Source organism: Dioscorea cayenensis, chromosome 15 (genome assembly GCF_009730915.1).
Source record: "Dioscorea cayenensis subsp. rotundata cultivar TDr96_F1 chromosome 15, TDr96_F1_v2_PseudoChromosome.rev07_lg8_w22 25.fasta, whole genome shotgun sequence".
Taxonomy (NCBI): Eukaryota; Viridiplantae; Streptophyta; class Magnoliopsida; order Dioscoreales; family Dioscoreaceae; genus Dioscorea; species Dioscorea cayenensis.
In genome coordinates, this window is record NC_052485.1 from 20295751 (window position 1) to 20323675 (window position 27925).

Genomic DNA, 27925 nt, shown 5'->3' on the forward strand with positions numbered 1-27925 from the left:
CGGCCGGGGGCGAAAATAAATTTGATGTTGTCCAGGAGACCGAAACACGGATTAATTCTGCGGAATGTGAAGCCCAAGTGGATGACAAACCTGCGGCTGTGGAAGAGACCGTTGCCGCAGAGATGGAAAGGTTGAAGGAAGCCGAGGGAGACACAGAGAAGCTGGGCGATGTAATTGATGCCATGTAATCAAAAAACGAGGTTACGCCTAATGCTGTCATACCCTAATGATACGTGTGTCCTGTCCAAGTTTAAGAATATTGGAATTACTTGTGTATTGTCAAAATTTGAACTTGTTTGGATTTACTTGTGTTCTATCAAACTTTTCGGATATTTGTACGATTTTGAAAATGCAGATGTAAAGCCAGCTTCTTTCTTACCTAATGTATTACACAGAAACAAAAAGCAAAAAACAAAATGTATAATACACACCTACACACATATAATACATAGAAATGATATATAATACACAGACTGGACTAATAACACACATAAACCTAATATATTATACACATACGTATGTATAATAAACACTAAACTATGATCGATGGTTATGATCAATCTGCTATGACTGCGTCATGATCGATGGTTATGACCAGTTTTGTGGCATCAACTACAATGTAACTCGCGGACGTCGAATCCTTGTGACTCGATTCTCTTCCTTCTTGGACGGCCGGGTTGTTTTTTGGTGATCGGTGGCCGGATTTATAGTTCACGGTGACCGTCACTTGGTTTGTCGGTGTCAGGGATTGGATGTATAGGTTCAGCATATGCACGGCGGTACCATTCCACTGTGAAGTAATCGGCCACGTAACTGTGCATGTTCATATCAGTTTGCATGATCGCTGCACATGCATGCTTGCACGAGAGCCCATGGACTTCCCATTTTTTGCAAGAACACTTCTGATTTCGTAGACTGACAGCATTGATGTCATTGTCAAGTATTTCATAAGTATTCGTCATTGAACGACCCACCCATAAGAACCTGCTATCTTTAATAATCAGTTCAACCTTTTTGTGTATCCCCAGACAAAGATGTGTATCCCACTTGCTTGCTTGTGCGCATCCAGCCATCATATTCATAAGTTTGAACCTATAAACATGCACTCTCACTGAGTAAAATTCATGTGTGCAGAAATACATATTCTACACAGTTCTTGCATGATGTTACACACAAATCAAGTATATTACACAAAAAGATAGAATAATACACAGTCCAAAAACAATATTACACGTTTATTAAAAACTAATACATTTAAATAGCATGGTTTTACACACAAATTATGTATATTACATAATAAAAAGAATAATACACCGGAGAAAATAATATTACACGGTTATTGTAAATTACTACACATAAATGCCATGATTTTACAGACAAGACATACCTTATTGAGTCAACCAGGCTTGTCACAGGTAGATGTCGGGCCTCTTTGACCCAGCCGTTGAATGACTCCGCAATGTTGGAGTACATCTCACACCAACGCATACCCTTAAATAAATAATTAGCCCAGTGATCAACGTTCGACTTGTACAGTAACCAATTATGTGCCTCCGGCGATTTCATCGCAAGTTCGGTAATGGCGTCATCAAACTCTTTGACTGTGTAAGCATATGCAATTCTTACAATTATATCCCAACATTGCTTGCACAATGTTTTGCCAAGTTTAGCATTTGCTTTCATGAATTTTGCCACCAAATGTCGGAGGCAATAACCATGCGGCGATGACGGGAACACTCTCGTGACCGAGTTTATAAGGCCCTTCGACCAATCCGAGATGAAGGTAATAATTTCGCGATAGTCATCTTCACCGTATATTGCCTCACCGAGTATGGCGAGAAACCAGGTCCAGTTGTCGTCAGTTTTATTATCGACAATAGCAAATACCACATGGAAGATACCCTCATTCCTGTCTTTGCTGGTTGCCCCAATAGAATCCCGCCGTACTTGCCGAACAAATGAGTTCCGTCAACAAATAGTAATGGTCTACACGCCTTTTTGAAACCAACCAAAGACAAGCGGAAAGAGAAGAAAACGTGTTTGAATCGCTCCCTGTCCTTCTCAACTGCCACAATGCTCCGGGATTCGTCTCCGCCACCTTATCGGCGTACCACAACAACAAATGATAGCTGCTCACCTCATTACCATGAATAGCGGACCGAGCGACCTCCCTACCCATCCATACATGCTTGTATGGTAATCGCATGCCGTGTTCTCGAATGATGTCTTTTTGTATATCAATGGCTCGATACAATGGTCGCTCTTTCAGTCTCTGCATAATACAGTCACCGATCCATTTCTTACTAGCTTTCGAGTGGTTGTCGTACCTATGACCCCACAACAAGTGTGCATTGCTTGCATTGTCTTCACGTGGAATGTCTCATCTTTCCTATCTTTAGATTCGTGGACATGCCACTGGCAATCCAGAGAAGCACACCTCACAGTCGAGCAAAGTCTGTCATTTTTAATGAATGTGAAATCGAAATTATGCAATATGGCGTGGTTGCGCAAGGCATCTTTGAACTTATCCACACTCTCGAACTGTTGTCCTACTTACAATGTCAATTCATCAGATGTTTGTGAAGATGAAGCAATACTGAGTGCACTGTACGAGGATGTTCGGACAAAAACGACCCTATGTACTTATTCAGGGTTTCTAAGATTGACTCCCTGCGGATGCCAATGCATAAGGTACGAAACAAGTCACGAACAATACAGTTAAAACACAAATAAATACACACAAAATCAATTTATTACACAGAACATGCGTATAATACACATGACATTTATATAATACACATGAAAGATACTGTAATACATAGAAACATATACAGCTACACGGAAAATTAGAGATAATACACAACGACATAGTAAGTGTGGTGTATGTCGCTGAATTACAATGTTGGTAAGGAGATATTAATGGTTGCTTCCGATGCCCCACTGACTTCTTCAACGATGATGTCCACCACACTCTTCTTGTAAGTGTGGTGTATGTGGCACATGCATTGGAAATCAGCATCTGACTCAATTGGGCAAACCGTGCCGTATGAGTTAGGTGCCACAAACATCATAATGACTCGAGAAGCCTGAAGTGACCAACGCTCACATATCTCGGCCACGACAACCTCCCATGTAGTGAGGACCGTGAATTGGAGTAGCCGTCCTTCGCCTTTGAAACGAGCCATAGCACAAAATGTCTCCATGATGACTAACACCTGCGTAAACATTGGACAAACCCATAGCTTAAAAAAAAGGCCCCGAACGACGAAGTAAGTGAAACTGAATGAAGACGTTGCTTACGTGAACGACAGAAACAAAGCCGCAAAGAAAAAGAATAAGAACAAGGAGAAGAAGAACACCGACTATTCAGAAATAAGGCCGCAAAAAAGAAGAACAAGAACAAGGACAAGAAGAACACTGAACGGCTGAAACAAGGCCGCAAAGAAGAAGAACAAGAACAAGGACAAGGACAAGAAGAACACCGGTAAGGAGAAGAAGAACAAGACACAAAGAATGGAGATAAAGAAGAAGACGAAGTACACCTGCCATTACCTACCCAAAAAGGTGATGTGATTGGGCGAGACGAGGGCATTTCTGGTATTTCAGAAAAGAATGACTAACGGCTGTAACACCAGGGACTTATAAGGAATATGTTTAAAAAGAGGGACTACATGGGAAGTGCAAATGTCAGAGGAACTGCAGAGGAAAAATGAAACTTCTTAGGGGCTTTTAAATAATTTTCCTTATTATTATTATTATAATATTAATATTCATATTTGTATATTAATATTAGTATTAGTATATTAGTATATTCTTATTATCATTAGTATTATTAGTATTACTATTAGTATAATAATATATTTGTACTCGTATTAGTATTATTATTAGTATATTCATATTCATATTAGTATATTAATAATAATAATAATATTATTATTATTATTATTATTACTATTAATATATTAGTTTTAGTATATTAGTATTCGTGTTCATATTAGTATTAGTGTTGTTATTACAATAACTCAATGAAGGTCTGTTTTAGTAATTTGACATAAAACCTTGCCGTCTATTACCTTTAATCCAAACATTAGAAGGTTTGATAACCTCCATTTACCTTACCTTAGCCCTAAATAAGGTATGACTTAAAAACTCCATTTCCCTTACTTTACCTTACTCTACCCTCCTTTATGAACCCCTCCTTCACCTCCAAGGCAGAGCATCGTCGGTTTGGTTATCGAACCAAACTAAACCGAATTATTGGTTAATAGAACTACAATTTGTTAAAAAATGAGAACTGAACCGTACCGAATAAAGGTAAAAACTAAAATTAACCAAACCAAAATATTTTGGTTCGGTTCGGTTATTTACCGAAATTTGTTATTTAACCGATATTATATAAAAAAAAGTTTTTAAATGATTACTAGGGCAATTAATTGAACTATTAATTCATAATTTTTTAAATTCAGCATTCTATCATTTTAGGCGTATTATAACCTATTAAGTAATGGGCTTAGAAATAATCATATATAACTTATACAAAAGCCTAGCCTACATATAATCTTTTTTATTAATATAACATAATTCGGTTCGGTTTCAGTTAAACCGAATTTTTATATAAAAAAACGAACCGAACCCGAATATCAAATTATCAATAGAATTGTTACTAAACCAAACCAGAAAAATTCAGTTAACAAACCAGACTTCTTATTCGGTTTGGTTTAGGTTTGGTATTCGGTTTTTCCGAATAATGCTCACCCCTATTCACCTCATCCAAGCAAAGCCTTAGCCAAAAAATTCTCACTGGCAAAGCTCCACCACCACCCTCCTCCTCGGAGTTCTGGAGTTCCGGTCACCATCCTCTATCCCTCGCCGGAGTTTTCTTTCATTGGCGCATCTTCTCCGTATCTCCTCCCTAGACAAGCCCTCTCACCAAAGCCTTTAAAGCGATCTGTATGTTCTCTCTCTTTTTTTTTTCTTCTTTTTTTCTTTTTCTTTTTGCAACGGTGGTTTCACACTTGTGATCATTTGGGAAAAATTTTGTTTTGATCTTGATCATCACCAAAATTTAGAACATTGTGGTATTGTAAGAGAATGGGAAACCTGAGGTTGTATGGAAGGCAAGGAAGATCGTTTGTTCATAAATTTTTTTTTTTAAGTGAACATGATCATAAATTTTGTATTTGTAAGTGAACATCATAACATTGTACAATAAAAGCCTTATATATATATATTCAACTTTTTGAGGTTTGAATTCTTCTATGTACATTTAGTATCTGGTATTTGGTTTAGGTTTTTGCTCTGGTATTTGGTTTAGGTTTTTGCTAATGTGCTTTGTTAGTTTCTATTGTTAATGTGTAATTAAGGACTTTGTTTGTGGTACTCTATAATAAGGCATGGAGAAGGCCTGAAACTTGAGCTTTTTGGAAGGAACCTTACTATTGGGATATTGATGTGAAATATGAAATTTTGTTACAGTTTGAGGTAGTTTTCATCTTTTTTTATGTATGAATATTCGATATGCTGGTTATTTATTACTGAACTTTGAATACAATTATTTGATTGTTGACAACTTTAGGACATGGTCAATAATAGCTTTTGTCACAATTGAATATATTAAAATTTATTGATGAACATTGTTGAATGCGTGCAGCATGTCGGTGTACATATTCAACTTGAAGCCATTCTTATTATGGATCTTTATTCCTTGAAAACAGTTTGTGATGTGTACGTTCTACTTATGTCAATTCATTTTCTATTTGATATACTTCAAGGGTTCTTTACATAGAGATGCTTCCCGGTTGATTAAAGCCAATTGTGAGATCAGATCACAAACATATGAAATGAACTTGACCTCAGCTTCATCATTTGGATTGGCTAATATTTGTAGAATGATGTCAACCACAAAAGGCAGGAGCATGCGGAGCAAGGTGGAGAAAAGAATGCGTAGAGAAACAAGGGAAAACCTTAAGTGCAAAGAAATTGCACAAGAAATTAATGACAGATGAGGAGAGGCTCATATATAAGAAGAGTGAGTTTTGGGATCCTTCTTTTTACTTTTTGCAATCATACCCTTTTTAGTAAAATTCGCAGTTAAAGATATCTTTGCTTACCATTTTTTTTTAAGAAAATGATATCAACCACCATGGCTGATATCATGCGCCACATTAATAGTAAAACTCATTCCAAAAATCTTCGTTATTTGAATAGATTGGTGGACAAGATTTGGGTTTGGGACTTTTTGGATTTCAGTATAGGGGGTTTCACTTTAATCATACTAGGTGTCCTCTATTCCTCCAAAGGGTTTGCCGAAGAGGATAGTTATTTATTGGAAAGTTTTGTGTGCTATTAAAGAGATTATGCAATGAAAAGTGTTCGTTCCAGCCCAAGTTCTGTAGGAATGAAGCCCCCTGGGATAGGTGAGGCTTAGCACCAATTTTTGTTTTGTTTTGTTTTTGTTTTTGTTTTTGTTTTTGTTTTTGGGTGCATTTTCTCATGAAAAATACTCATGTTTAGAAATTATTTGAGTGGGATATATTACACACCATGGATTCAGTGTTTTGGGTGTTAAGGTTTGCTCTATCCCCAATTTGGGAATTTAGCGGTTTTTTGTGTTTTTTTTTATATTTTTTCTTCAAATTTGTTATGGTAGTCAATATATTATTAATGATAGTACTCATTGTGATTAAAATTTTTGTATTATTGTGGATGTTGTATCTATTTGGAGAGGAAATTTATGTTTGTGAATGAGGACAAAATTGAGGTTGAGAATCCATGTGTTGTACAAATGTCTTTACCCAAATATTTCAAGTGTAATTTTGATATGTAAATGCCAATTTTGAATTCTTTATCTAAATGTTGTAATTGTAATTTTGATATGTACACATCAAGTTCTGTCATTGTCTTATATTGCTCCCTTATTTGCTCATTGTTATAAGATATTGTGTACAGAATGTGAGATGTTAAATTCTTTCAAATTTCTGTATTTTATTTGAACACATGCTAATTAGTTATATAGTCAGGTTTCAATAGGACACCCATTTTATATTTATTTTTAGAATTATTTATGTAGCAGAGGATGGCTTTCGATATTAAGATTTGTTCTGTCTAAATTTATTACTAGAACTTGGAGGTATACAGTTGTAGTAGCTAATTTAATTTATTTCATTGTGTTCCATTTTACTTGATTATGTTTATTATTAGCTTTGCATGTTTTCTATTACATGTTATTATTTAATATTTGATTTAACTACTTACCAAAATCAGTAATCATTTGTCATGCTTATTTTTATTTAAGTATTCATGTTTTCATTTAAGATGAGTATTTATTATTTAATATAAGGTATTGATGGTTAATATATGTTGGAATTGGTTATAATATACGAAATTCCTTTGATTATTTTTTTAAGTAAAATGAATATAGTTAGTCAGTTTGGAAACTTCTACAACGGTAGATGTTACTTTGTCCCAAATGTGTCGACCTTGAGTAAATTGAAGGAGAAGATGACCTGAAGGTGACGGTAGTTGCTCTGCAACACACCATTTGTCTTTTTGATGGATGTGGAATCTGTAATTCAAGAAAGAGGAGTACTAGATGTGTTGATGCAATTAGTTTGCAAGTGCACAAAAAGATCCAAGATAAGTGAAAGTTCCATAGGCTTCGAGGTCGAAGATATATACTAGGACTGCGTTGCAACTGAGCTATGATGGATTTCAAGCTGCAAAAAAGAATATTATGGATTTGAGGAAAAATATTTTGAGAAAGACATTGACAGCAACATGAACAACATTATGGAGGAAGAGGGTTTCATCAATCTTTTAGTAGTGTACCTCATGGGTTCTATGCTCTTCACTAACACCTGATAATTAGTGTTGACATGAGTGACCTAATATACTGATGGTTTGCCTATATTGCGACAATATGGATGTGTTTAGGCAACACACTTATAGCTACATATAGCTTATGGATGATATCTTAGTGGTAATACCCTTGTTAAGGTCAAATGCTTGGGTAAGACATTAAAGATAAAGCACATAAAAAAGTGGGTAATTACTCAACATGATATGATTTATAAAGTAATTGACACCCGGCAAGGAGATCTAATTTTGTTCTATGGTAAACACAATTTCAAAAAGCAAGCTTTAGTCACTCCCTTGATCAACTCACTTGTTGGGAAAGAAGCACATGCTACTGTTTAATATAAAGCATACTTAGTTTACTATATTTATTTTTAATATTGTTTATTACTATACAAAATATGATTGAATTGTTTAATTTACTGCTTTATTGCTTTCTATTTACTATGTTTGATTAGAATCAAAAGTATCTAATTAAAAATAGTTTTAACTACTCATTATTTTGCTTTACTATTTATTTTTCTATATAACTATATATTATTCATAAATACTGCTTATTATAGTTGCTAACTTTTATCTTTTGTTGTTAGTAGTTAGTTGTATACGATAATATTTAACTCCTACAAGTTCTATTTATTATGAATATAAACTGTTTGTTTTTTGAATTAATATGAGGTTGGGTTTATCGTAATAATAAAAGTAGATGTCAAGATTAGTCAAAGGGGAAATGCAGGGGACTCAAGCACCTTGCCACCTTCAAATTTTGTCAAACAATGAAAGAGAAGGTAAAGAAAAAGGGAACCAATAAAGGAAAAAGTTTCATCAGTGTTCCCTATCTAGGAGTTCCTAATAAAGAATTTGGCAATGTACCCCTTTTGAGAGTCTTGAATGGAGGAGTGGGGAAGATGACAAGCTAAGAAGCATACTTAACATGGTATAATCTATCAGAATAGAGGTTAGCATTCTTCGTTCAAAATTGGACTCCCTTGAGTAGATGGAGAGTGCACCACATCCAAAGAATAGGTTTGAGGTTGTAACTACTCTCAAGAAATATTCTCGCTCTTCATAGAAGAATTTCTAGAAACTTACAAGCAAATTGGTGCAAAAGTTGGCTCTAGAGAAGAAGACCGGTGAAGAAAGTAATTATGGCAAACTGGCTATCCTAGCTATATTGGCAACACAACTAAGTAGATTCCAGGACATGTTTCCCTCCACACCCCCTTCCCTACTAAGGAGAAGAAGACTACCCTATCTCTATTAAAGTTCAATATATTAGATAAAGATCGATGTATAATGACGTTGGAAGCATTATAGTGTCCTTGACAAATTTGAATTACAAGAAACTATTTTCTATTAATGATACAGGTGCGATTGTTAGTTTAGAGAATGAGTAGAGTGACAAGCCACCTAACATAGATAATTAATACAACCCAAAAGGAAGACACCAAGAAGGAAAAAGAGACGGGCACCTGTTAAACAATTTCATCTTCAACAACAAGCAACTCATTGATTTTTCTTAGCTTGATAACATTCAGCAAGCAACTCCAACGATGTTCATACTATAAGATGAACAAGTGCACTATTTATTATAATGTGGAATTATGCATGTATAATTTTTGTTGCCCACTTAATTTTGATTATTAGTATTTTTTGGTATAATACTTAAATGTTAATTATTTTTACTTAAGCACTTAATATATATATATCACTCTCATCATTTGGCCCAAGGTCCACAGACAGGCCTAAGCCCGCTCCAAACATAATCTAAAGTTAATGTTTGACGGATCAGTCCAAGTCCGACCCAAACAAACCTTGGATTGGATATGGATATCATTTTTAAATGATGGCCCGGCCCACGGGGCGACCCTTTTGAACTTTTTTGGACTGATCCAACAAGCTGGCCCATGAGTTGATCCATTGGATTTATTATTAAATATTAATAATAAAAATTTTAAAAAAATATCACATAGAACATACAATGATAGAATGAGTAGGTGCCAACTTAGTTGGGATTTACTCATATTTTAATGATGCAATATTTTTCTCAAGTGAAAAAATGTAATAATACTAATCAATTAATAAAATTATTCATTTATATATATTTATATTTTTAATTTTTAAATCATCACAAAGTTTAATTAAATAAAGCTAAAAAAAATAACAATGGGTCAATTCAAGTTGAATCTAACGGGCGGATACTAGCCCGATTCAATAGTCAATCCAAAAGGCCAAGCCCATGAGCTAGCCATAGGCTTCATATTTAAAATTTGGGCCGGTCAGGCTCAGCCCAAACTATTTATGAACCTTGTCGAATTTGAGCTTAAGTTGGACCAAAGCCTAAATTTTTGGGTGGGCCAGCCGGGTCTGGCCCAATGATGAGAGTGTAATATATATAGCTTTCCTTTTTAGTGACATGGGAGAAAATTAAATATTTTTATACATAACTTTTAGGTGCTTATATATTATTACTACATCAAAATAACCGCTTGGTATATTGTTTGACTTTCTAAATTCCCTTTTTTTATTTATTGTTAAAAATTTTATTTAATTTCCTTTATTATTTAATAAGAATATCAATATTTTGATTTATATTTTGCTTACTGTAAATTTAGGAGCATTTGATTTCACTTTTATTGTGAAAATGGTGTTGAAATTACCGGTGTTGTCCATTAGCCCCGGCCTCGACGGGAAATCCGATTCTCAGCTCCAATGGAGTTGGGAATGAGAATAATTTTTGGAGGTAGAGGAGGGGGCCAGGGTGGGGGGTTGATTCCCCATCGGGGAAGGCCCAAGGATGGGGACAAGGAATACCTTCCTTGCCCCGTCCTTGAAATGTAATTTTAAACATTATACATACATATATATATATATATAACACAAATTCTGAAATAAAATTTTTAAAAATCCACTATACTTATTTAATTATCAAATTATAAATAGTTAACTAAATATTATGATTAGAGAAAAATAATGGTTACCTGCAACTAGTTGTAAGTAGCTGTAATGTAACTGGTTTTACATGTAAAATGCTGTTTGGTTTGCTGTGAAATCAGTTTTACATGTAAACAGTTTTGCAGTTTTGTGTACTTTTGCTGCATTTCAACTTACAGCAAATTTTGCTGTAAGTTGAAATGCAGCAAAACATTTGGGCTAAAATCACCATTCTTCACTCTCCAAATTATGCATTAAAAGAAAATGAAAACTTACATGTAATCAATTGTTAATATAATTAAACTTATACTTATTTATATTTTATTAAATTTATTTTTTTTATTTAAAATATACCAATTTGTATTTAATTTTAATTAAAAAAAATATTTTTTATATAAAATTAAAGAATTTTATATATTTTTAATTTAATTAAATTATTATTAAGTTAATTAATTAATTAATTTACATTAGTGTTAAGAGTAGATGAGGAGAGTTAAGTTAATTATTTAGAGTTAGTATTTAATTATTTAAGTTTCTTATTATTATTTGGCTTAGTTATTTGAGTTTCTGATTATTATTTTTAAATGTAATAAATACTTTAGTAAATCATTTAATTTAATTTAAAAATTAAATTAAATTAAATTAATTATTTTAGTTTAAATTATTTTTTTAAAATGCATTAAATAATTAATAATAATACAGTATATTGGGGGTAATCTCACCCCCTCTACTTACATGGTGACCATATCTTCTAACTTACATCAAACCAAACAAATTAAAAGTAATGCACCATTTTCAGTTACAGCAAACCAAACAGCAGTGATGTAAATAGAAATATAGCATTTTCACTTACACTGTAATTTCACATACATGTAATTTCACTTACAGACAACCAAACAACCCCTAAATAAAACCCTAGAGTTTAAACATGTAATATATATATATATATATAAACATTTTAAACTAATTATTTTAGATTATTCGTATAGTATAGTGGAGAGATTTGTTGATAAAAATAAAACTCATGAGGAATTGTGACATTAAGAGGAATTAGAGAGTGAATTCTGGAGATTTAGATTAAAAAAAAATCTATATCTATTTATTTTTAAAATTAAAAATTAATTTTAAATCAAAAATATTAACATATTTGATATGTTTACATTGAGTGTGATTAAGATTTGATTAATGTTAAATTTATTGTGTTAATTTGATTGAGATTGCACTTTATCTCTTGATTATGATTTGTTCAATGGATTAGTATACATAGATGATGTTAACATGATAGTATTTTTTTTTTAATTTATATTCTGATTATGTTAATTTGCATGTCATAGTATAATGGTAATTTAATTATGATTTGTTTCATGTTACTTTGCATGCCAATTTGAGGGTTAAATTTTAAAAAAAAAAATGAGCATTTTTTAATGTATTTTGAGTTTTTGGTATTTGAATTTTGGGACCGAGAAAATTTTTTTTCCCTTGTATCTAAGTTTGTGGTTGGGGATGAGATGGTTTGATAATTTCTGGGTTTTAGTGGACCCCTTATATCCCTATGATGTTTTTTTGCGTTGTTGTAGTGACATATATACCCAATATTACAGGAAATCATATCGTCTAATTTCATAACTAGGTTATTTTATAGTCCTTTCATATCACAGTCTAACATGTATTTGCTAACAACAATATTAAAAAAATAACAACATACATATCACGATGTGATAGGGAGGATAAAGGAATTCCATATTTTTGGAACCAGGCAAGATGAACAAGTATTGCAGTGAGGTATTTTGTTCGTATTTAATAAATACAGTTAATCAGTTAATCAATATGTAAAAAATAAATGTCTAACATGATTATTTTTTATAATTTTTAATGAATTCGGAAAGTAAAATTTTCAGATATTATTTTTGTTCGTATTTAATCAGTTTCACAGGAATAAGTTTCTAATTGATTAAAAGAGTAAAACATAGTTATGGAATTAATGAATAGAATATGAATTTATTATATACGTGATGTTTCATTATTTTATAATTATGAAATTATAAAATGTATAAAAATAATAATGGTGTGCCAAGTAAAACTTTCACTCTTCTCTCCGCCCCAGAGGCCGCTTCTCCCCTCTCTCTCCCTCTCTCTCTCTCTCTCTCTCTCTCTCTCTCTCTCTTCCTATCTCCCTTAGTCCCTTTAACTACTTAGGTTTTTAATTTAATTTAATTTTTTTAAAATATTTTTTCTTCTTCCTATCTCCCTTTAACTACTTAGGTTTTTAATTTAATTTAATTTTTTTAAATATTTTTTCTTCTATTTCTTTAGAGTTTTTATTTTTATTTTTCACTCTCTCTATAGTTCCTCCTCTCTCCCTTTTATTTTAATTTTTTTAAATATATCTTTTTCTCTCTATTTCTTTAGGGTTTTAATTTTTATTTTTAAAAAAAATCAATTTTTTAAAAAAATTAATACTTATCTTCTTAAACATAATATTTTTTTAAAAAATATTTACAAAAACTTATTATTTAATCTATTGATAATTTATAAATTACTTTATGTAGTGTGTGTATATATATATATATATATATTTCTCAAAAATCTATGTTTTAGTTTTAAATTTTTTTATAAATTAGTTTACACAAAATATAAAATTATATGTTTAGCTACGTTTTTGTAAAAAATTATTTTTTGACTCTGATTTTTATAAATTAAACTACAAATTAACATATACAAAATTTATAAACATATAAACAAATTTTAAACAAAATTTATAAATATTTTATTAATTATTTTTTTATTTTTATAATTTGTCCCCTTCTTTATAATTACCGGCTCCGCCACAATATATATATATATCTCCCAGAGGAAATTTTTGTTTTCATGGATTTTAAAACTAATTAATGATATTCTCATGATCACACACACTTTTTGGATGAAAAACAGCTTCTATTCATTGCTTATAAATAGCAAAATAAACACAGTGATTGAGTACTACTTAAAAGACAAACATTTAACAAAAATTTGAAATAATAAATAGTAAAACTTTGGGATATTAGAGAAAAAATAAATAAAACATTTTATAATCAATAAGAACCGATCATAGTGCAGGGTAAAGAATTCATCCAAAATTAATTTTGAAATGATAAAACAGTAAAAACTTTTGGGATATTAGAGAAAATAAATAAATAAATAATTTTATAATCAATAAAAAAAATCGAGGGTAAAAAAGAAATCCATCCAAAATTAATTTTGAAATAATAAAATAGTAATTTTTTTTAGATATTAAAAAAATAAAATAAATAAAAACATTTTATAATTAATAAAAAAACCGAGGGTAAAAAAGGAATTCACTTGAAAATTTTGAGATATTAGAGAAAACCATGATCACTCTCATCCGTTGCCCTAAACCCCAAAATAAAAAAGGTGTCTTCTTGATGAGCTGCTACAGCGCTGCCTCTTCTTAGCCAAAAAATTCTCACCGGACGAAGTCCGGCCACCACCTTCCAATCCTCCCGGAGTTCTGGAGTCCCGTCACCATCCTCTAACCCTTGCCGGAGTTTTGTTTAGGGCGTCCATCTTCTCCATAATTTGAATCCAGGATAGGCCTTATCAACGAAACCTGTATGTTCTCATGCTTTTTGGTTTTAATTTTTTGCAACGGTGCTTTCAAACTTGTGATCATTTGGATTTTTTTGTTTTGTTTTGCTTGATCATCAGCAAAACTTAGAACATTGTGGTATTCTCATTGAATGGGAAACTTCGGCCTTGTAAGGAAAGATCTCTTTAAGTGTTGGCAGATAAGCGTTTGATCATAAATTTTGTTTTTTTAAGTGAACATGATCATAAATTTTGTTTTTTTAAGTGAACATCATACCATTGTACAATAAAAGCCTTTTTTTTTTTTTATATATGTATTTTCTTTTAACTTATTTTAGTTTGAAGCTTCTCTATAAATTAGTATATGGGATTTGGTTTAAGATTTTGCTTATGTGCTTTGTTAGATTCACGTTTTTTTCCCCTATTGTTAATGTGTACTTGAGGACTTTGTTTGTGGTACTCCATAAGAAGGCATGGAGAAGGCCTGAAAGTTGAGCCTTTTGGAAGGAACCTTAATTTTGGGATATTGATGTGAAATATGAAATTTTGTTGCAGTTTGAGGTAGTTTTCATCTTTGTTTAAGTATGATTATTCGATAAGTTGGCTGTTTATCACTGAACTTTGAATGTTATTTGATTGTTGACAACTTTAGCACATTGTCTATAATAGCTTTTGTCGCAATTGAATTATATCAGAATTTATTGATGAACATTGTTGAATGATTGCAGCATGTGGGGGTTGAGGCGCTTAAATAGGCATTGCTTGAGGGTGTTATCAGGACTTCAGAATAGGTGCATATTCAGCTTGAAGCCATTCTTATTATGGATCTTTATTTCTTGAAAACAGCTTGTGATGTGTATATACTAGTTATTGTTAATTCATTCCCATGATTCTGTTTTATATACTCCAGGGGTTCTTTGCCTAGAGATGCTTCCTGGCAGATTAAAGGCAATTGTGAGATCAGATCACAAACATATGAAATGAACTTGACCTCTGCTTCATCGTTTGGATTGGCTAATATTTGTAGAATGATGTCAACTACAAAGGGCAGGAGCATGCGGAGCAAAGTGGAGAAAAGAATGCGTAGAGAAACAGGAAAAACCTTAAGGGAGATTAGGCGTGCAAAAAAATTACGCAAGAAATTAATGACAGATGAAGAGAGGCTCATATATAACTTAAGAAGAGTGAGTTTTGGGATCCTTCTTTTTCCTTTTTGCCATCATACCCTTTTTAGTAGAATTGCCACTTGAATAGATTGTTGGACAAGATTTGGGTTTGGGAGGTCTTGGATTTCAGTATAGGAGGGTTCTCAAGTGCAGTTATTTGTTGCTTTTCGCATGATATGTGCCTTCAGGAAAAAGTTATGCTCATTTGAAAGTTCTTTTGATAATACTCTCTGCAGAAGAAGATTTTCCCTATAAAATCTTTCTTGCAGATCAGTGGTGCCACTTTAATTTATTTATAAAAATGTCAATAAAGACACATTGATCATCTTAACTTATTTCATCTGTTACAATGTTGCATTGTTAGTGTTCCCAGTGTTCTTTCCTTTGTAAAATTGGACAACCAACCCACAAAAAAAAAAGGTGTGTTTTTGCACCATGTTTCTGATTTATGCTTTCATTGTGTGTTGTGTTGAAATTGGATTCTGAAAGACTTTTTAGTCCTATACTTGGTTGTTGCAGACCTGAAATACAAAACTACACATATTTGTATACCTATTAATTGCGAATAGAATTCTGCAGTGTTTTTGCATTATTGATATCAGCTTGCCAACTTGCAGCTATAAGCGTATGTGCTGCCTAGAGCTCTATTATCTTGTTTACTATTATAATAGATTACATTACAATAAGCTATGAGACTTATTATATGTTACATGAACGCCACATTACAGCTTTATCAACCATTGTGTGGAGAATCATTGGATACCTTACTGTATGTTTTTTATTAGATTTTTCATACTTTTAGAGAATCAATAAGGAAAGTATTCTCTACCTCGGTATTCTCTACCTACCCACCTGTGTCGTAAAGTTCATAGGACGAAAAAAGATTATTTTGAGGTCCTTATACTCATTATGCCTAGCATTGAATGGACTGGGTATTTACCTTATCAATTAGAAAATCAACGATAGGTTCTATTTGGCACTTAAATCCGCACCTAAATCGGACCGAACCAAACCACATATTTGTCAGGCTACTGTTCCCTCAAATCTATGGAGTAAGACATCGATTTTTCATCTCAATAAGATGAATTATATTCATTGTATAACTGACTTCTTTTGAAAAGCATTGGCGCACGTGTAAACGAGGTGCTCTACCTAACTGAGCTATAGCCCTTGTCATAGATATCTTAACATATAGATAATTTCTTGTCAAGATGGGCAGCTGATGATCCCACATGATAGCTCTCCGAGCCGTTTACTGTTAACGAATTAGGATTGCTTAGAAATTAGATTCTATCTATAATCCCCGGAGTGATGAGTCTTTTGTGGTGATAAATAACCTACTTAACTCAGTGGTTAGAGTATTGCTTTCATACGGCAGAAGTCATTGGTTCAAATCCAATAGTAGGTACAACTTATTAGATACCATTGACTGCGGTATCCAATAAGTTTTTCTACCCATCTTCTTTTTTTCGTTGTATCAGATTACACTTGATTATGTTCAATTGGCGGTGTAGTGTATAATAAAGAACTTCTTTTGATTATTTTGATTTGATGTATTGTTGTTTGTCTAGGAGGAGATAACATTGATAGCCTCTATTCGTGTCCTAGCTCGTCTAAGAGCTAGATTGGCTTCAATTACTTGTCTTTTACCCTCAGCTCTACTCAAGTTAGCTTCAGCTATTTCAAGAGTTTGTTGAAATAGGGGCCCCTGAATTTGGAGGATAGAGCAGAAAGAAAACCTTCTCAGTCATTTTCTTGGTATTTAACACTGTTACTGGGCCAAATATTCTTTTTGTTCTCATAAGACCAATATTATGTTCACAAACAACAGTTCCTTGTTATATTGATCCATTGTCCAACTTATATTGAAAAGCTGGTAAAATGTTACCTTGCTAGTTAAGATTTTACCCTTCACTTATTAATCGTATGACATCACTTATAGATAGATGGGGTCTTTTAATGGGTGAATATTGTTGGGTCGCCATGGCATTTTCACCGCTCTCCTGCTTCTGCAAAGATGATGTCTTATCTATGATTAAATGCTCTGCTACTGTTTCCTGTGTAGATGCTTTTTAGATTGCAGGTGGATAATATTCATCTTAAAATCATCTGGTAAATATGTGCAATTTTTTTTTTAATCTTTGTGTTTATTGACCTCTTTTGTGTGCAATTTTTTTCTATAGGCCAAGAAAAAGGTAGCTTTACTTCTGCAGAAACTCAAGAAGTATGAGCTGCCTGAATTGCCTGCTCCTCGTCATGATCCAGAACTGCTTACCCCAGAGCAGCTTCAAGCATACAAAAAGATTGGCTTTAGAAATAGAAATTATGTGCCTGTAGGAGTCCGTGGGGTATTTGGGGGTGTTGTGCAAAATATGCATCTTCATTGGAAGTTTCATGAGACGGTCCAAGTTTGTTGCGATAACTTTCCGAAGGAAAGGATCAAAGAGATGGCCACTATGATAGCAAGATTGAGTGGTGGCATTGTGGTCAACATACACAATGTGAAAACAATCATCATGTTCCGTGGAAGAAACTACAGGCAACCGAAGAATCTAATTCCCATCAATACACTCACTAAAAGGAAGGTGCGCATAATGTAATATGGTTGGTTGTATTTGCTTGCCCTGGTTGTGATGGATATGATTATGCATCATTGTGTTGTGAGCAGGCATTATTCAAGGCCAGATTTGAGCAAGCTCTCGAGTCTCAAAAGCTAAACATCAAGAAATTAGAGCAGCAGCTCCGGCGCATGGGTGTCAACCCAGAGGATCCGGTGGCAATGGCCAGCATCCAGAGAGTGGCTTCCACATTCTTCCGCGCAATAGATGAGCAGCAGGGTACTCCATATGTCTTCCGCGAGGACAGACAACCAGTATCTGGGATTGATGATGCCGGGGTGGAATCACCTGCAGTACAATCAGAAGATAGTGACCAGGAGGAGCTTGATCGTTTCATTGCTGAAATAGAGGAGGCTGCCGATCAGGAATGGGCAGCAGAAGAAGCAGCGGAAAGAGAAGAAGCGTCGAAGATTAGATATTGGGGAAGAGAAGAAATAGGGATGAGAGGTAGAAGCTCACAATGGAGAGATTATCATGACTTTGAAGAAGATGCCGGTGGTCGCGGAAGAGGTCAGGATAGCAGAAGTGGCAATAATCAAAGGACCGTGAATATTCGGAAATGGGATAGTGATGATGAGGTTTCAGAAGCATCAGAAGGAATGGAGTCGGATTTTAATAACGATGTGGATGACCAGGATAGTGAAGATGATGACTCTCCTGAATTGAGAACAAGAAATAGGGACTTAGGTGGCCGAGGTGGAATAAGGCAGCAGCTCCATTCGTTGGACACCAAACCGAATGTGCAATCTGAATTCGATGAGTTTGACAACTCCGAAGATGAGCTTTGGGGATCTGAATATAGTCCAAAAGCTTCTAAGGATAATGTAAATAATTATATCAGTAGCGGGGAGGAGAGTGATACTCTTGCTCGGCCGTCTGCAGTTTTGTCGGAAAAAAATATCGATGAGAGTTGGGACAGTGATTAGAAAAGAAAATTTATGTGAAGCTTTAAATGCTTCATTTTGCATTGGAGAAAATTGAATAGAGGGTGTTGTATGATGTTTTTGAAATATTTATTGGTTGATTGCCAAAAGTCTAGCACCATTATTTTGATCTCTTGGATTGCTTTCATATGTGTGATTTGTTTGCTCCTGGGAGTTATGGTTATAGCTACTATTTATTGTCCATGGTGCCATTAGATTCATGATTCAAGGGCTTTGTGGTTTGCAGAAGTAGGGTGGAACTTGCAAACATTTTGATTTGTTTAGTTTAGGTTTAAATATGCTTTTGGTTTTTAGGTATTTTGAGTTTATGTTCAATATAGTTTTGATATTTAGAGGAAAACAAATATATCCATTATTGTTTTAAAATTTATTTAAAATACTGTTTTCATACTAAGGCTTTAATTTGATTGTTTCAAGACATTGCACATGTGGCAAATAGTTTTTACAACAAAGTTGATCTGAAGTTAAGTATAAAAATAGTTGTTTGTTGCAAAAGCTAAGTGAAATAAAAATTATAATAGTAAAAATTAAAATTGTCTTAAATCATTATTCAACGGGAAAAAATGTTTAGAATTTAATATGAATAAATCACATTTAATTTATTTTAATCAACAAGCTTGAAAATTCTCTCAGGAACTCTATAAAAGTTCATTTTTGGTGCTTACAAAATTTTCTCATGTTAATGCTAATTACTTGGACTTGATTTAAAGATAATCAGAGTAGAAAAATTCATCAATAAATTTAATTATTTATTTTCTAATCCAACCAAACAAGAAAACAAAATTTGTCACATCTTCCACCAGAAAAAAAAAAATCTCAAATTAGTCAACCATCTATTTCCTCATGCAGCACTCATCTGTTCAAAAATTATAAACTGAGAAAAATATGCAAAATAAATTGTTTATTTTTTTTTTAAAAAAAAATACTTACAAAGTACTTCAAGTATTTCAAGCATCCAATAAATGAAACTTTAAACTTTAAACATCCAATTAGAGAAAAGATATCATGTAAACTAAACAAAGGGAAAAAGGACCTCTTGATTTAGGTCTTGAAATTACACCAAACACAATCTTAGCTTCATTCAACCCAAAAGATTAAGCAGGGGAAATCTAGCCATATATTTACTAACTTAACTGATGTGAAACTAGTAGTTACTTCTATTAATCTCTTGATGCATGTTAGTATATATCCAAACAAACCAATTAACCAAGTTATGACTCTAAATTTGATGTAAAGTAAACCCATATGATGATGATAGATCTGCACTCATATGTTCATATTCATCTTACATAATTAGTAACTAGCTTGGCCATATAAGTTGCTTGGATGAGTAAAAGATGATCAAAGTTTATTTTTACAAAAAGGTATGTCGTGCATAATATATATTTTTTGTGATTTCATACCACAAATGCAAATCAAATAAATACGACAACTAATCAAAGCGCACAATTCTTCATAATAGAATCTAAAAGCTACTTTGAGATGCTAAGTCTGCATGAACATCTATTTGTTAAACTAACTCCAATGCAAACATAGGATACTAAGAGTTCTCACATTGGAAGAATATAATAAAATTATTTTTATCGGAAAACAAATGTTTTACACACTCAATACTCACAATTTCGACAATGCAATTTGCATGTTGGAGATAACTTCTTGTCTAACATCATCCCTTTTCAATTTCCCCGTGGTGGTTAGAGGGAAAGATTTCTTCCACCAAAAAAACTTCTTTGGTATTTTGAATCTGCAGTATACAAAAACAAATCATAAAAGATATCTCTATTGACCATCCTATGACATAATAGAAAGAACTTTCAATTCCAAAAAAAAAAATTAAACTATTGATGCTAATAAGGCTATATGACAGGGTAACCAATATACATGATATCAATAACCTTTGGGCTCCTTACTTAAAAAAAATAAATAAATATGCATGATATCAATAGCCTTTGGGCTCCTTACTTCAAAAAAAAAAAAAATATACATGATATCAACAAAGTGCATTGAAGTAAATTATGTGTAACTAAAGAGAAAACCAAATGTAACAAGGTGCGGAGTACCTAACTAAATTAGTAACATTGAGTAATTAACACCAAATGAGCTGAAATTAGAGCTAAGGCCGTGCACAAACATAAAAATTATTTGGCTGGTTAAACAGTGAAGAAAGTGGTCAAAGACGGTTATACTGTCAAGCACTCTAGTTTCTAGATCAAACATTTATGGGAACACATAACCAGCCTACTCTGTTGAACAAGAAGCAGTTGCATTTATGCTTTCCAGAATCAAGATATAAATAGATGAGGTGACAAGATAAAAACTTAAGAAGGTAGAAAAGAAACTATACACAAAGTTCTAAATATATTAAGTCACTCACAGCCTCCTTGGTGATCCATTGAGCTGCATCGTTTATATTTTAAGTCAAGGGACAAAAAATGAAAATATATTCATGCGGAATTAGGTGTCTTCACAGAAGGACAAAATTCCAACCGATTTTCATTAAAAAAAATGATGATTAATACCCTGTTAAATTCATCTGTCTGCAAAATTTCTGGAGGAGCTTGCTTGACAGTTCATTTTGACCTGGTGAATGTCCGGATATTTCATCAAGCCAGTGCCAGCTCTCCCTCATGCTAATACAAGCAACCACTTTCTCCGATAAGCGGATATCAGGGATCCCGACCACAGCAACATTGGATATTCCTGGGTGTTGTGCAAGAATAGCCTCAACCTAAACCTCAAAATCCCCAGTTATACTTTTAATCAGAATTAATAGTAAAAGGAGCACCTAATTTCAATTTCTTAAGGTTTAAAACAAATAAATAGGGGTCATATGCTGTCACAAACACCCATCCTTAATGATATTTACTGTCAGGAATGTCATATGATCTGATCAATAATTCAAAAGGTACAAGGAGAATGATGAAAACTACATGACTAAAATATTTACCATAAAAAAATGCCATCATAAAAATATTTGCAATTTTATAGATTGATGTTCTGTAAAATCCTACCTCTTCAGGATAAACATTTTCTCCTCCACTTTTAATTAGCCCTTTCTCACGTCCGATAAGCCACAGGTTGCCATTCTCATCTAGCCAGCCTATATCACCTGTGTCAAGCCAACCATTTTCATTGGAATGCAGTAGGTTTCCAGAAGTGTCCTTCCAGTAACCAATCATTACATGCAGGCCTCTAGTAAGTATCTTTCCGATGGAAGGAGAGAAGCTGCTAGCTTGATCATTTGTAGATATCCGTATTTCAACATGGGGAGCTGCTTTTCCCACACATACACCTCCAGGTTGTTGGTAAATATGGTCAGACTTGAGATTATGATTATCGGAAGTGAGAATTCTAGATTTTTCACAATTTGGATTGGGAAGTGTAATGAAAGTCAGCGAAGAGCAGCACTCTGTCATTCCTGGTCATAAAATTCAAAAGTATGATGGAAAAAGTGCAACATTCTTTCAATTATTTAAAGAGGGGAGGTGGGCATGTATTTGTGCAGATAAAAAAATGACTTTAGCTGTAGAATATCAAAAGCTGATCGTACACTTTTAAGGAAGAGCTTTTTGTCTAGAGATTTATGGAAGAAATTCTTTACAATTAAAGCAACTTCCAACATTTTGTTAAAAGAGCTTTTCTCATTAGTTTCAATTAGAACTTATGCAAAACAGACTTATCTGAAGTTTTGCAACCTACAAGATAAACAACAACTAAAGAATGCATATGAGTTTTTCGTAGACTTCAGCTACATGGCTAAACATAATTGATAATTTAGGTAGATCAAATTTATAAAAAATAACTTGATGGTCTATTCACTTCAAACTGTTGGAGCTGGGCCCTATATACATGCAAAACCCAAGTCACTCCCATATAACAGATAAATTTGTTACCGTTGGATGAGCTCCTTGTATGTGTAGATATATATATATCTTTAGGGCTCTCTACAGCTCCATTATTAGCAACCATTTTCCTGTAAACAAAACCCCAACATCTCCATCTCCAATCTTTACTGGATGGGCAAAATTGATCTTAGGGCAATGCTTGGCACATTTAATCATAGGCTTAGACTTCTAACTCACTTTTAATTATTTTATTAATGTTGATGTATGCTATAATAAAATACTTATTACCAAAAACACTAATAAAGATAAAAGATCTGTTTTCCACAAGTTACCACCAAACACAATATTAATTGCATTGAAACTGAAGATATTGCAATTTCAAACTGAGAAATTAATGCTGAAGAAAATTCAGATTTTATCCTTTCGATATTGCATATTGCCAAACATCAACGCAACATGAACAAGAAAAAAATAAATACATAATAGTAAATTAAGACATGCAAGATACTGTACATACCATAAGCCGAAACAATTTTCGCATGAGGAAATACATGGATGGCATTGCTCAACAGCTCAACTGAGAGGCTTCCACCACCATTCAAGATCTTGCTCACCCTTGTTCCACCTTCCCAACTACTTGACCTGCTACTGCAGAAATTTCAAGTTAAAAAATTATAAGATCCTTAAGGATAGGAGCAAATAAACATTATCTGGAGAAATAAAAATGTCATTGATATACAATAACCCATATGCAAATAGGTAAGTTATTCCTTCAGTGGAAGTGCATTGCCACCTGATATATGAAATAAGGTCAGCAATCATTGTGGGCACAGTAATTAGAGATGTCACATTGTGCTGCTCAATAGCTTGGATAGATGACTTTGGACAAAACTTAGGTAGTACCACATGGCAACCACCTGCCATTAGCATGGCCATACATGAAGATATGCCACCAATGTGGCACAAGGGAGCTGTGTGGAGATAAACCTGCAAACTCAAAAGCCTCAGTTTACTGAAATTATTCAGGGAGATATCTTGTACAATTATTTTAATGGAAATTATCACTTAAAGTATATTTTTACAATGAAGCTAAACTAGACCTATCATTATCAATGCTTAAAGTTTTGGCCTTTTTATGGCACATATAAGCTTTCCTAAGCAATAATGTCATACCAAACAAAAGAATGAAATATTTTTCAAGTAATAATTGGAAATCTTTTCACATTCAAGAAAGGCATACATCTTCTTCAGTGTAACCAACAATTGCAAGTTTTGCAAGGGATTGAACAATCAAAGCTGTATGGCTTATGGCAACTCCCTTTGGTTTTCCAGTGGTTCCTAGATACAGGAGAATCTCATGTCATGGAATAAAAATTTCCTGCATAAATATATTGGTGACATAAAACCACATGAGTGCTTTTAGTTACTTCAAACATAGATGAATGTGTATTCTATATCTGTAAAAATAAAGTTTGGTAGATGAAAACCATTATCCATATATGCTAAACAATATCAACTGGTATGATTTACTTCAACATGTTGTTCATTTGGATTTGATATATATTCATATGTGCTCTCTGCAAATTCACCAAAGAAGTCTGTAAGCATCTCTGTTTATGATCAATTTAGTACTTCTCTTGTAAAAATAAATCGATCAAATCAATGGAAAGGAATTTACCATGAGAATCAACTACATGCAGCATCAAAAGATTCATAACTCAGGGCATAAATGTGTGTTAATGTGTGTGCGCACGTATACATCTCTTTTCCATTTTGCTCTAAGATTACACATGGAAGTTTAAAGAATTGTTCCCATTTTAAATTGTGTGATCAAAATTTTAACAATTCTAATGGACTAGGCATTCAGTTAACGTTGCCCCTGTAATCCTGAGGTATAACAGAAATGCATCCAAATTGGAGGCAAAATGGGATAAGCTATATTTGGCTCCTCAAATAAGGGTGGCTATTTGATACACCCCACTGCATATTTGCTGATTCACACCTCATTCCTTGGCTTTTGTTATGCCAAAATAATAGAAAATATCTTGTTTCACCCTTTACTAAGCTACTATTTATTCACCACATGCTAAGCCATTTTCCTTGGCTTCCAAATGAGGCCTACAAGAATATTGCAAGAATACTAATTATCCTACAAAAACTGCATGATTTGACAAAAGCATGCATAACATTCCGAGAAGAGGTTAAGATCAAATTCAAAGGTTGACAAATCCTAGAAAGACCATACCTCATATCTTAATAACGGACGGCTGAAATAAAAGCACATGAAAGTCAAATCAAGTACATCAGCCTAGTGTCTTACACAAAATTTTAAACCTTCCGTTGAACATGAGATATTTTAAATACTAAGCCTATTATGAAAAGTCAAAATCAGACCTGATGTAAAGCATATAATAGCAATTCCTTTCGGTGCCAAAAGTGGATCTGCTGTTGGAGGACCTTGCCAAGATCTTCTAATGTAATCCATTCTTAAAACTGGAAAAGGAAATATGAGTCAGAGAAGTATATCCAAAATAAAATTGCCTGAGACATTTTCTGAGAAAAGTATCTATAGGTGAATCAAGTTTCAATAGCTGTGATGATAGCAGAATTTTAAATTTTGGGTTACGGATTAAGAGATTTCTTTTTTATGAAGACACAAGCCTGATGGCTTTATTAATATGAACACCATTAGTGGGAGAAGTTATGTATTTGGTTGCATTATCACTAAAAAAACAAAGATAGGCACCAGATTGCAAACTGTTAAAAAGTTTTCCTTTTTAAGGAGGCAATGGAAATTAGTAGTTGTTTTGAGTATCACACTGGACTGTTTATAGGAAATGATGGTAATTAGTAGGATTTGTCAGTTGGATGCCATGCAACATACACAAGATTCTTGATGTCAGCAAAATGTTTTAGATAAAGTTACAGATATTTATGGCCTCACAAGATCTAGTACAAGCATAACTGGTGTTCTCATCTTTGATGGTTCTTCAACTCCATTATTTTACTTTATCTACTCAAGGGAGTTGATAGCTTTGAGAGGCTCCTAGTTAGATACCACCTTTAGTTGCATTATATGTGTGTAGCGCGTGTATTGCCCCCACTGTCAAAGTTTAGGATCTGCCAGACTGCCACTGCCAAGAGTTACAATACACATGCTCTCATGTGTATCTAATTACTATCTACAACAAAAAGTATTTTCTACTCTTTCAAGATCATTTGTATCCTCATTGCAACATGGTCAATTAACCACTGCAGTTATGTTGCATAGATGACAGTACATGCAATCTCATGAAATTTGGCAATTTGCTCTTGCATTCAAACTAATGTAGCATGTTGGTTGAATTAAATCAATATGAACTATTGAAGGCGAATAAAAGAAATAAAGTAAGACAGAAATGATTGCAAATGTGCTAATGATCAGCTAGAAAACCAAACAATTTCAAGATGTGCATAGCATCAACAATCATGCCATGATATAGAAAATTACTTACCACTTTGATTGTTTCTGAATTTTGGAGTAGCATCCCCAATGAGAACATGCATCCTAATAGACGGCATGTCACAGGATTCTTGCAGTTCAAGAGCCCATGAGCTGCAGCTCTCATCCACAACCAACATCACAGGACTAACAAGCTCAATGGCCAATCTTGCTTCTTCAAGACTCTATACATAAAGAAAAAGTGTAACAATACATCTTCATCTTCCAGAATGAGTTTAAATTTCTAAATTTACCATCCCTCCCAAAATTGAAACAAGGAATTCCCAATTACAACTATCAGTCAAGAAAAAGTGAAGAACAAAAGCATAGCGTAAAAAAATGCAAATAATTTATTTTGATTTACCCATCTATAATTGAGCGGAGCTGCAATCCCTCCAACAAATGTGATTGCCAGGAGCCATTCAATGTACCAATCACTGTTCAATTCCCAAAAGAGAAACCAAAAAAAAAAAAACCCCAAAAACCCTAACAATCAGCACTGGAATTCACTGAATAAATTAAGGAAGATAAAATGGAGCCATGCAATGTACCAATCACTGTTCAATTGCCAAAAGAGAGAAAAAAAATCCAAAACCCTAAGCATCAGCACTGGAATTCACTGAAGAAATTAAGGAAGATGAAATGAAAACCTATTCAAAGCAGCAATGGCGATGACATCTCCAGGGCGGACACCAAATTCGGAGAGGCCAGTAGAGAAAGCAAGGACATCCTCGACGAACTGGCGGCCGGTCTTCCGGCGGTCGCCGGCGATGGTCAGCGGGGAATCGCGTTTGAGGGTGAGAAGACGAGGGAGACATTGGCAAATGTGGCCCTGATAGTGCGCCATTCCCGTTTCTTGATTTTTGGATAAGCAAAACAAAATGTTTCATTTGAGAGATATAGGTAAGGGATAAGCTACATGGTCTAGGTTGACACGTGTCGTTTCCCGCCAAATCGTTTTGATCCAAGTCGGTGTTGTTGGAGATGAGCACCGGCCAGTTAGTCGAGCCTGACGGGTCACGGGTCACGGGTCACCTAAAAAAAACCGAAATCATTCGTAAACCGACAGGCCGGTCTAAAACTCACCTGTTCATGGGCCGGCCCATTATATTCTTTTTTTAAAATACAAGATTCAAAATAGTTGGTCCTCAAACAAGATTTATTATAGTCTAGTTAAAAAAATAACAATAATTAAATAAAATAAACAGAAAGCATACTACAAACAGGTTTTTTTTTAAAAAAAAAAAAAGTTAATTTTTAAAAATAAAAAATAGAAATAATTTTTAATAAATTAAAATAATTTAAGAAAAGAATACAAAATAATTTTAAAATAATGAATCAAAAAAGTTTGCATTTAATTGATTTTTTTGTCAAATTAAAATGTTTAAATATGATTTTGTACCTTCTTGAGTATGGGAAAAATTAAAGACCATGCAGTTATTTTACATTGGATCACTTATTTATTAATCACCATCAAAGTTTACCTCAGTTTTTGCATTAG

General features: G+C 33.5%; 4 protein-coding genes and 1 non-coding gene across 10 annotated transcripts; 3 read left to right on the top strand and 2 right to left on the bottom strand.

The window, feature by feature from the left end:
* Positions 1 to 704: 704 nt before the first annotated feature.
* Positions 705 to 4110, bottom strand: LOC120277771. The gene is made up of 6 exons (XM_039284611.1): positions 4074 to 4110; positions 3301 to 3362; positions 2899 to 3215; positions 2010 to 2327; positions 1388 to 1918; positions 705 to 1092 (listed from the first exon to the last, which is right to left on the bottom strand). The coding sequence occupies exons 1-6, from the start codon at positions 4108 to 4110 to the stop codon at positions 705 to 707; spliced, it is 1653 nt and encodes a 550-aa protein (XP_039140545.1).
* Positions 4111 to 4287: 177 nt separating this feature from the next.
* On the top strand, positions 4288 to 6742 carry LOC120277772. The gene is made up of 4 exons (XM_039284613.1): positions 4288 to 4314; positions 4723 to 4950; positions 5651 to 5724; positions 5888 to 6742. Exons 1-4 carry the CDS (start codon positions 4288 to 4290, stop codon positions 6003 to 6005), a joined length of 447 nt encoding a protein of 148 aa, XP_039140547.1. The 3' UTR covers positions 6006 to 6742.
* A 7429-nt stretch (positions 6743 to 14171) lies between these two features.
* Positions 14172 to 19212, top strand: LOC120277409 (CRM-domain containing factor CFM9, mitochondrial). The gene is made up of 5 exons (XM_039284244.1): positions 14172 to 14394; positions 15099 to 15161; positions 15281 to 15554; positions 17720 to 18121; positions 18205 to 19212. Exons 2-5 carry the CDS (start codon positions 15100 to 15102, stop codon positions 19078 to 19080), a joined length of 1614 nt encoding a protein of 537 aa, XP_039140178.1. The 5' UTR covers positions 14172 to 14394; position 15099; the 3' UTR covers positions 19081 to 19212.
* Positions 16872 to 16944, top strand: TRNAM-CAU. The gene has a single exon. It is a non-coding gene; the product is annotated as a tRNA-Met (tRNA).
* A 1452-nt stretch (positions 19213 to 20664) lies between the features above and the next one.
* LOC120278073 (2-succinylbenzoate--CoA ligase, chloroplastic/peroxisomal-like) lies at positions 20665 to 27277 on the bottom strand. Of its 6 annotated transcripts, none has more exons than XM_039284974.1 (10): positions 27075 to 27277; positions 26789 to 26861; positions 26438 to 26609; positions 25338 to 25436; positions 24184 to 24281; positions 23737 to 23930; positions 23461 to 23585; positions 22110 to 22516; positions 21618 to 21826; positions 20665 to 20842 (listed from the first exon to the last, which is right to left on the bottom strand). In XM_039284974.1, exons 1-10 carry the CDS (start codon positions 27269 to 27271, stop codon positions 20713 to 20715), a joined length of 1704 nt encoding a protein of 567 aa, XP_039140908.1. In that variant the 5' UTR covers positions 27272 to 27277; the 3' UTR covers positions 20665 to 20712. The 6 variants fall into 6 exon arrangements, 5 of the variants coding, with proteins under 5 accessions (XP_039140908.1, XP_039140907.1, XP_039140909.1 ...); XM_039284973.1 differs by having other exon boundaries at positions 23461 to 23591; XR_005541554.1 differs by having other exon boundaries at positions 20740 to 20842; positions 21618 to 21798; positions 23461 to 23591.
* Positions 27278 to 27925: the final 648 nt, after the last annotated feature.

Excerpts from the sequence above, each read along its gene's own strand:
- LOC120278073 (XM_039284973.1), bottom strand. The coding sequence starts at position 27,271 with ATGGCGCACTATCAGGGCCACATTTGCCAATGTCTCCCTCGTCTTCTC. Across the intron at positions 22,517-23,460 it reads GAAAATTGTTTCGGCTTATG|GAATGACAGAGTGCTGCTCT; the intron begins GTATGTACAGTA and ends TTTTATGACCAG. Across the intron at positions 21,827-22,109 it reads AAAATGTTTATCCTGAAGAG|GTTGAGGCTATTCTTGCACA; the intron begins GTAGGATTTTAC and ends TTTGAGGTTTAG.
- LOC120277409 (XM_039284244.1), top strand. The coding sequence starts at position 15,100 with ATGTGGGGGTTGAGGCGCTTAAATAGGCATTGCTTGAGGGTGTTATCA. Across the intron at positions 15,555-17,719 it reads TCATATATAACTTAAGAAGA|GCCAAGAAAAAGGTAGCTTT; the intron begins GTGAGTTTTGGG and ends TTTTTTCTATAG. Across the intron at positions 18,122-18,204 it reads ATACACTCACTAAAAGGAAG|GCATTATTCAAGGCCAGATT; the intron begins GTGCGCATAATG and ends TGTTGTGAGCAG.
- LOC120277772 (XM_039284613.1), top strand. The coding sequence starts at position 4,288 with ATGAGAACTGAACCGTACCGAATAAAG. Across the intron at positions 4,315-4,722 it reads CTGAACCGTACCGAATAAAG|GTTTGGTATTCGGTTTTTCC; the intron begins GTAAAAACTAAA and ends GGTTTGGTTTAG. Across the intron at positions 4,951-5,650 it reads CAAAGCCTTTAAAGCGATCT|CATGTCGGTGTACATATTCA; the intron begins GTATGTTCTCTC and ends GAATGCGTGCAG.
- LOC120277771 (XM_039284611.1), bottom strand. The coding sequence starts at position 4,110 with ATGGAGGTTATCAAACCTTCTAATGTTTGGATTAAAG. Across the intron at positions 3,363-4,073 it reads TTCTAATGTTTGGATTAAAG|TCGGTGTTCTTCTTCTCCTT; the intron begins GTAATAGACGGC and ends ATTTCTGAATAG. Across the intron at positions 1,093-1,387 it reads AGCCTGGTTGACTCAATAAG|GTTCAAACTTATGAATATGA; the intron begins GTATGTCTTGTC and ends GCATGTTTATAG.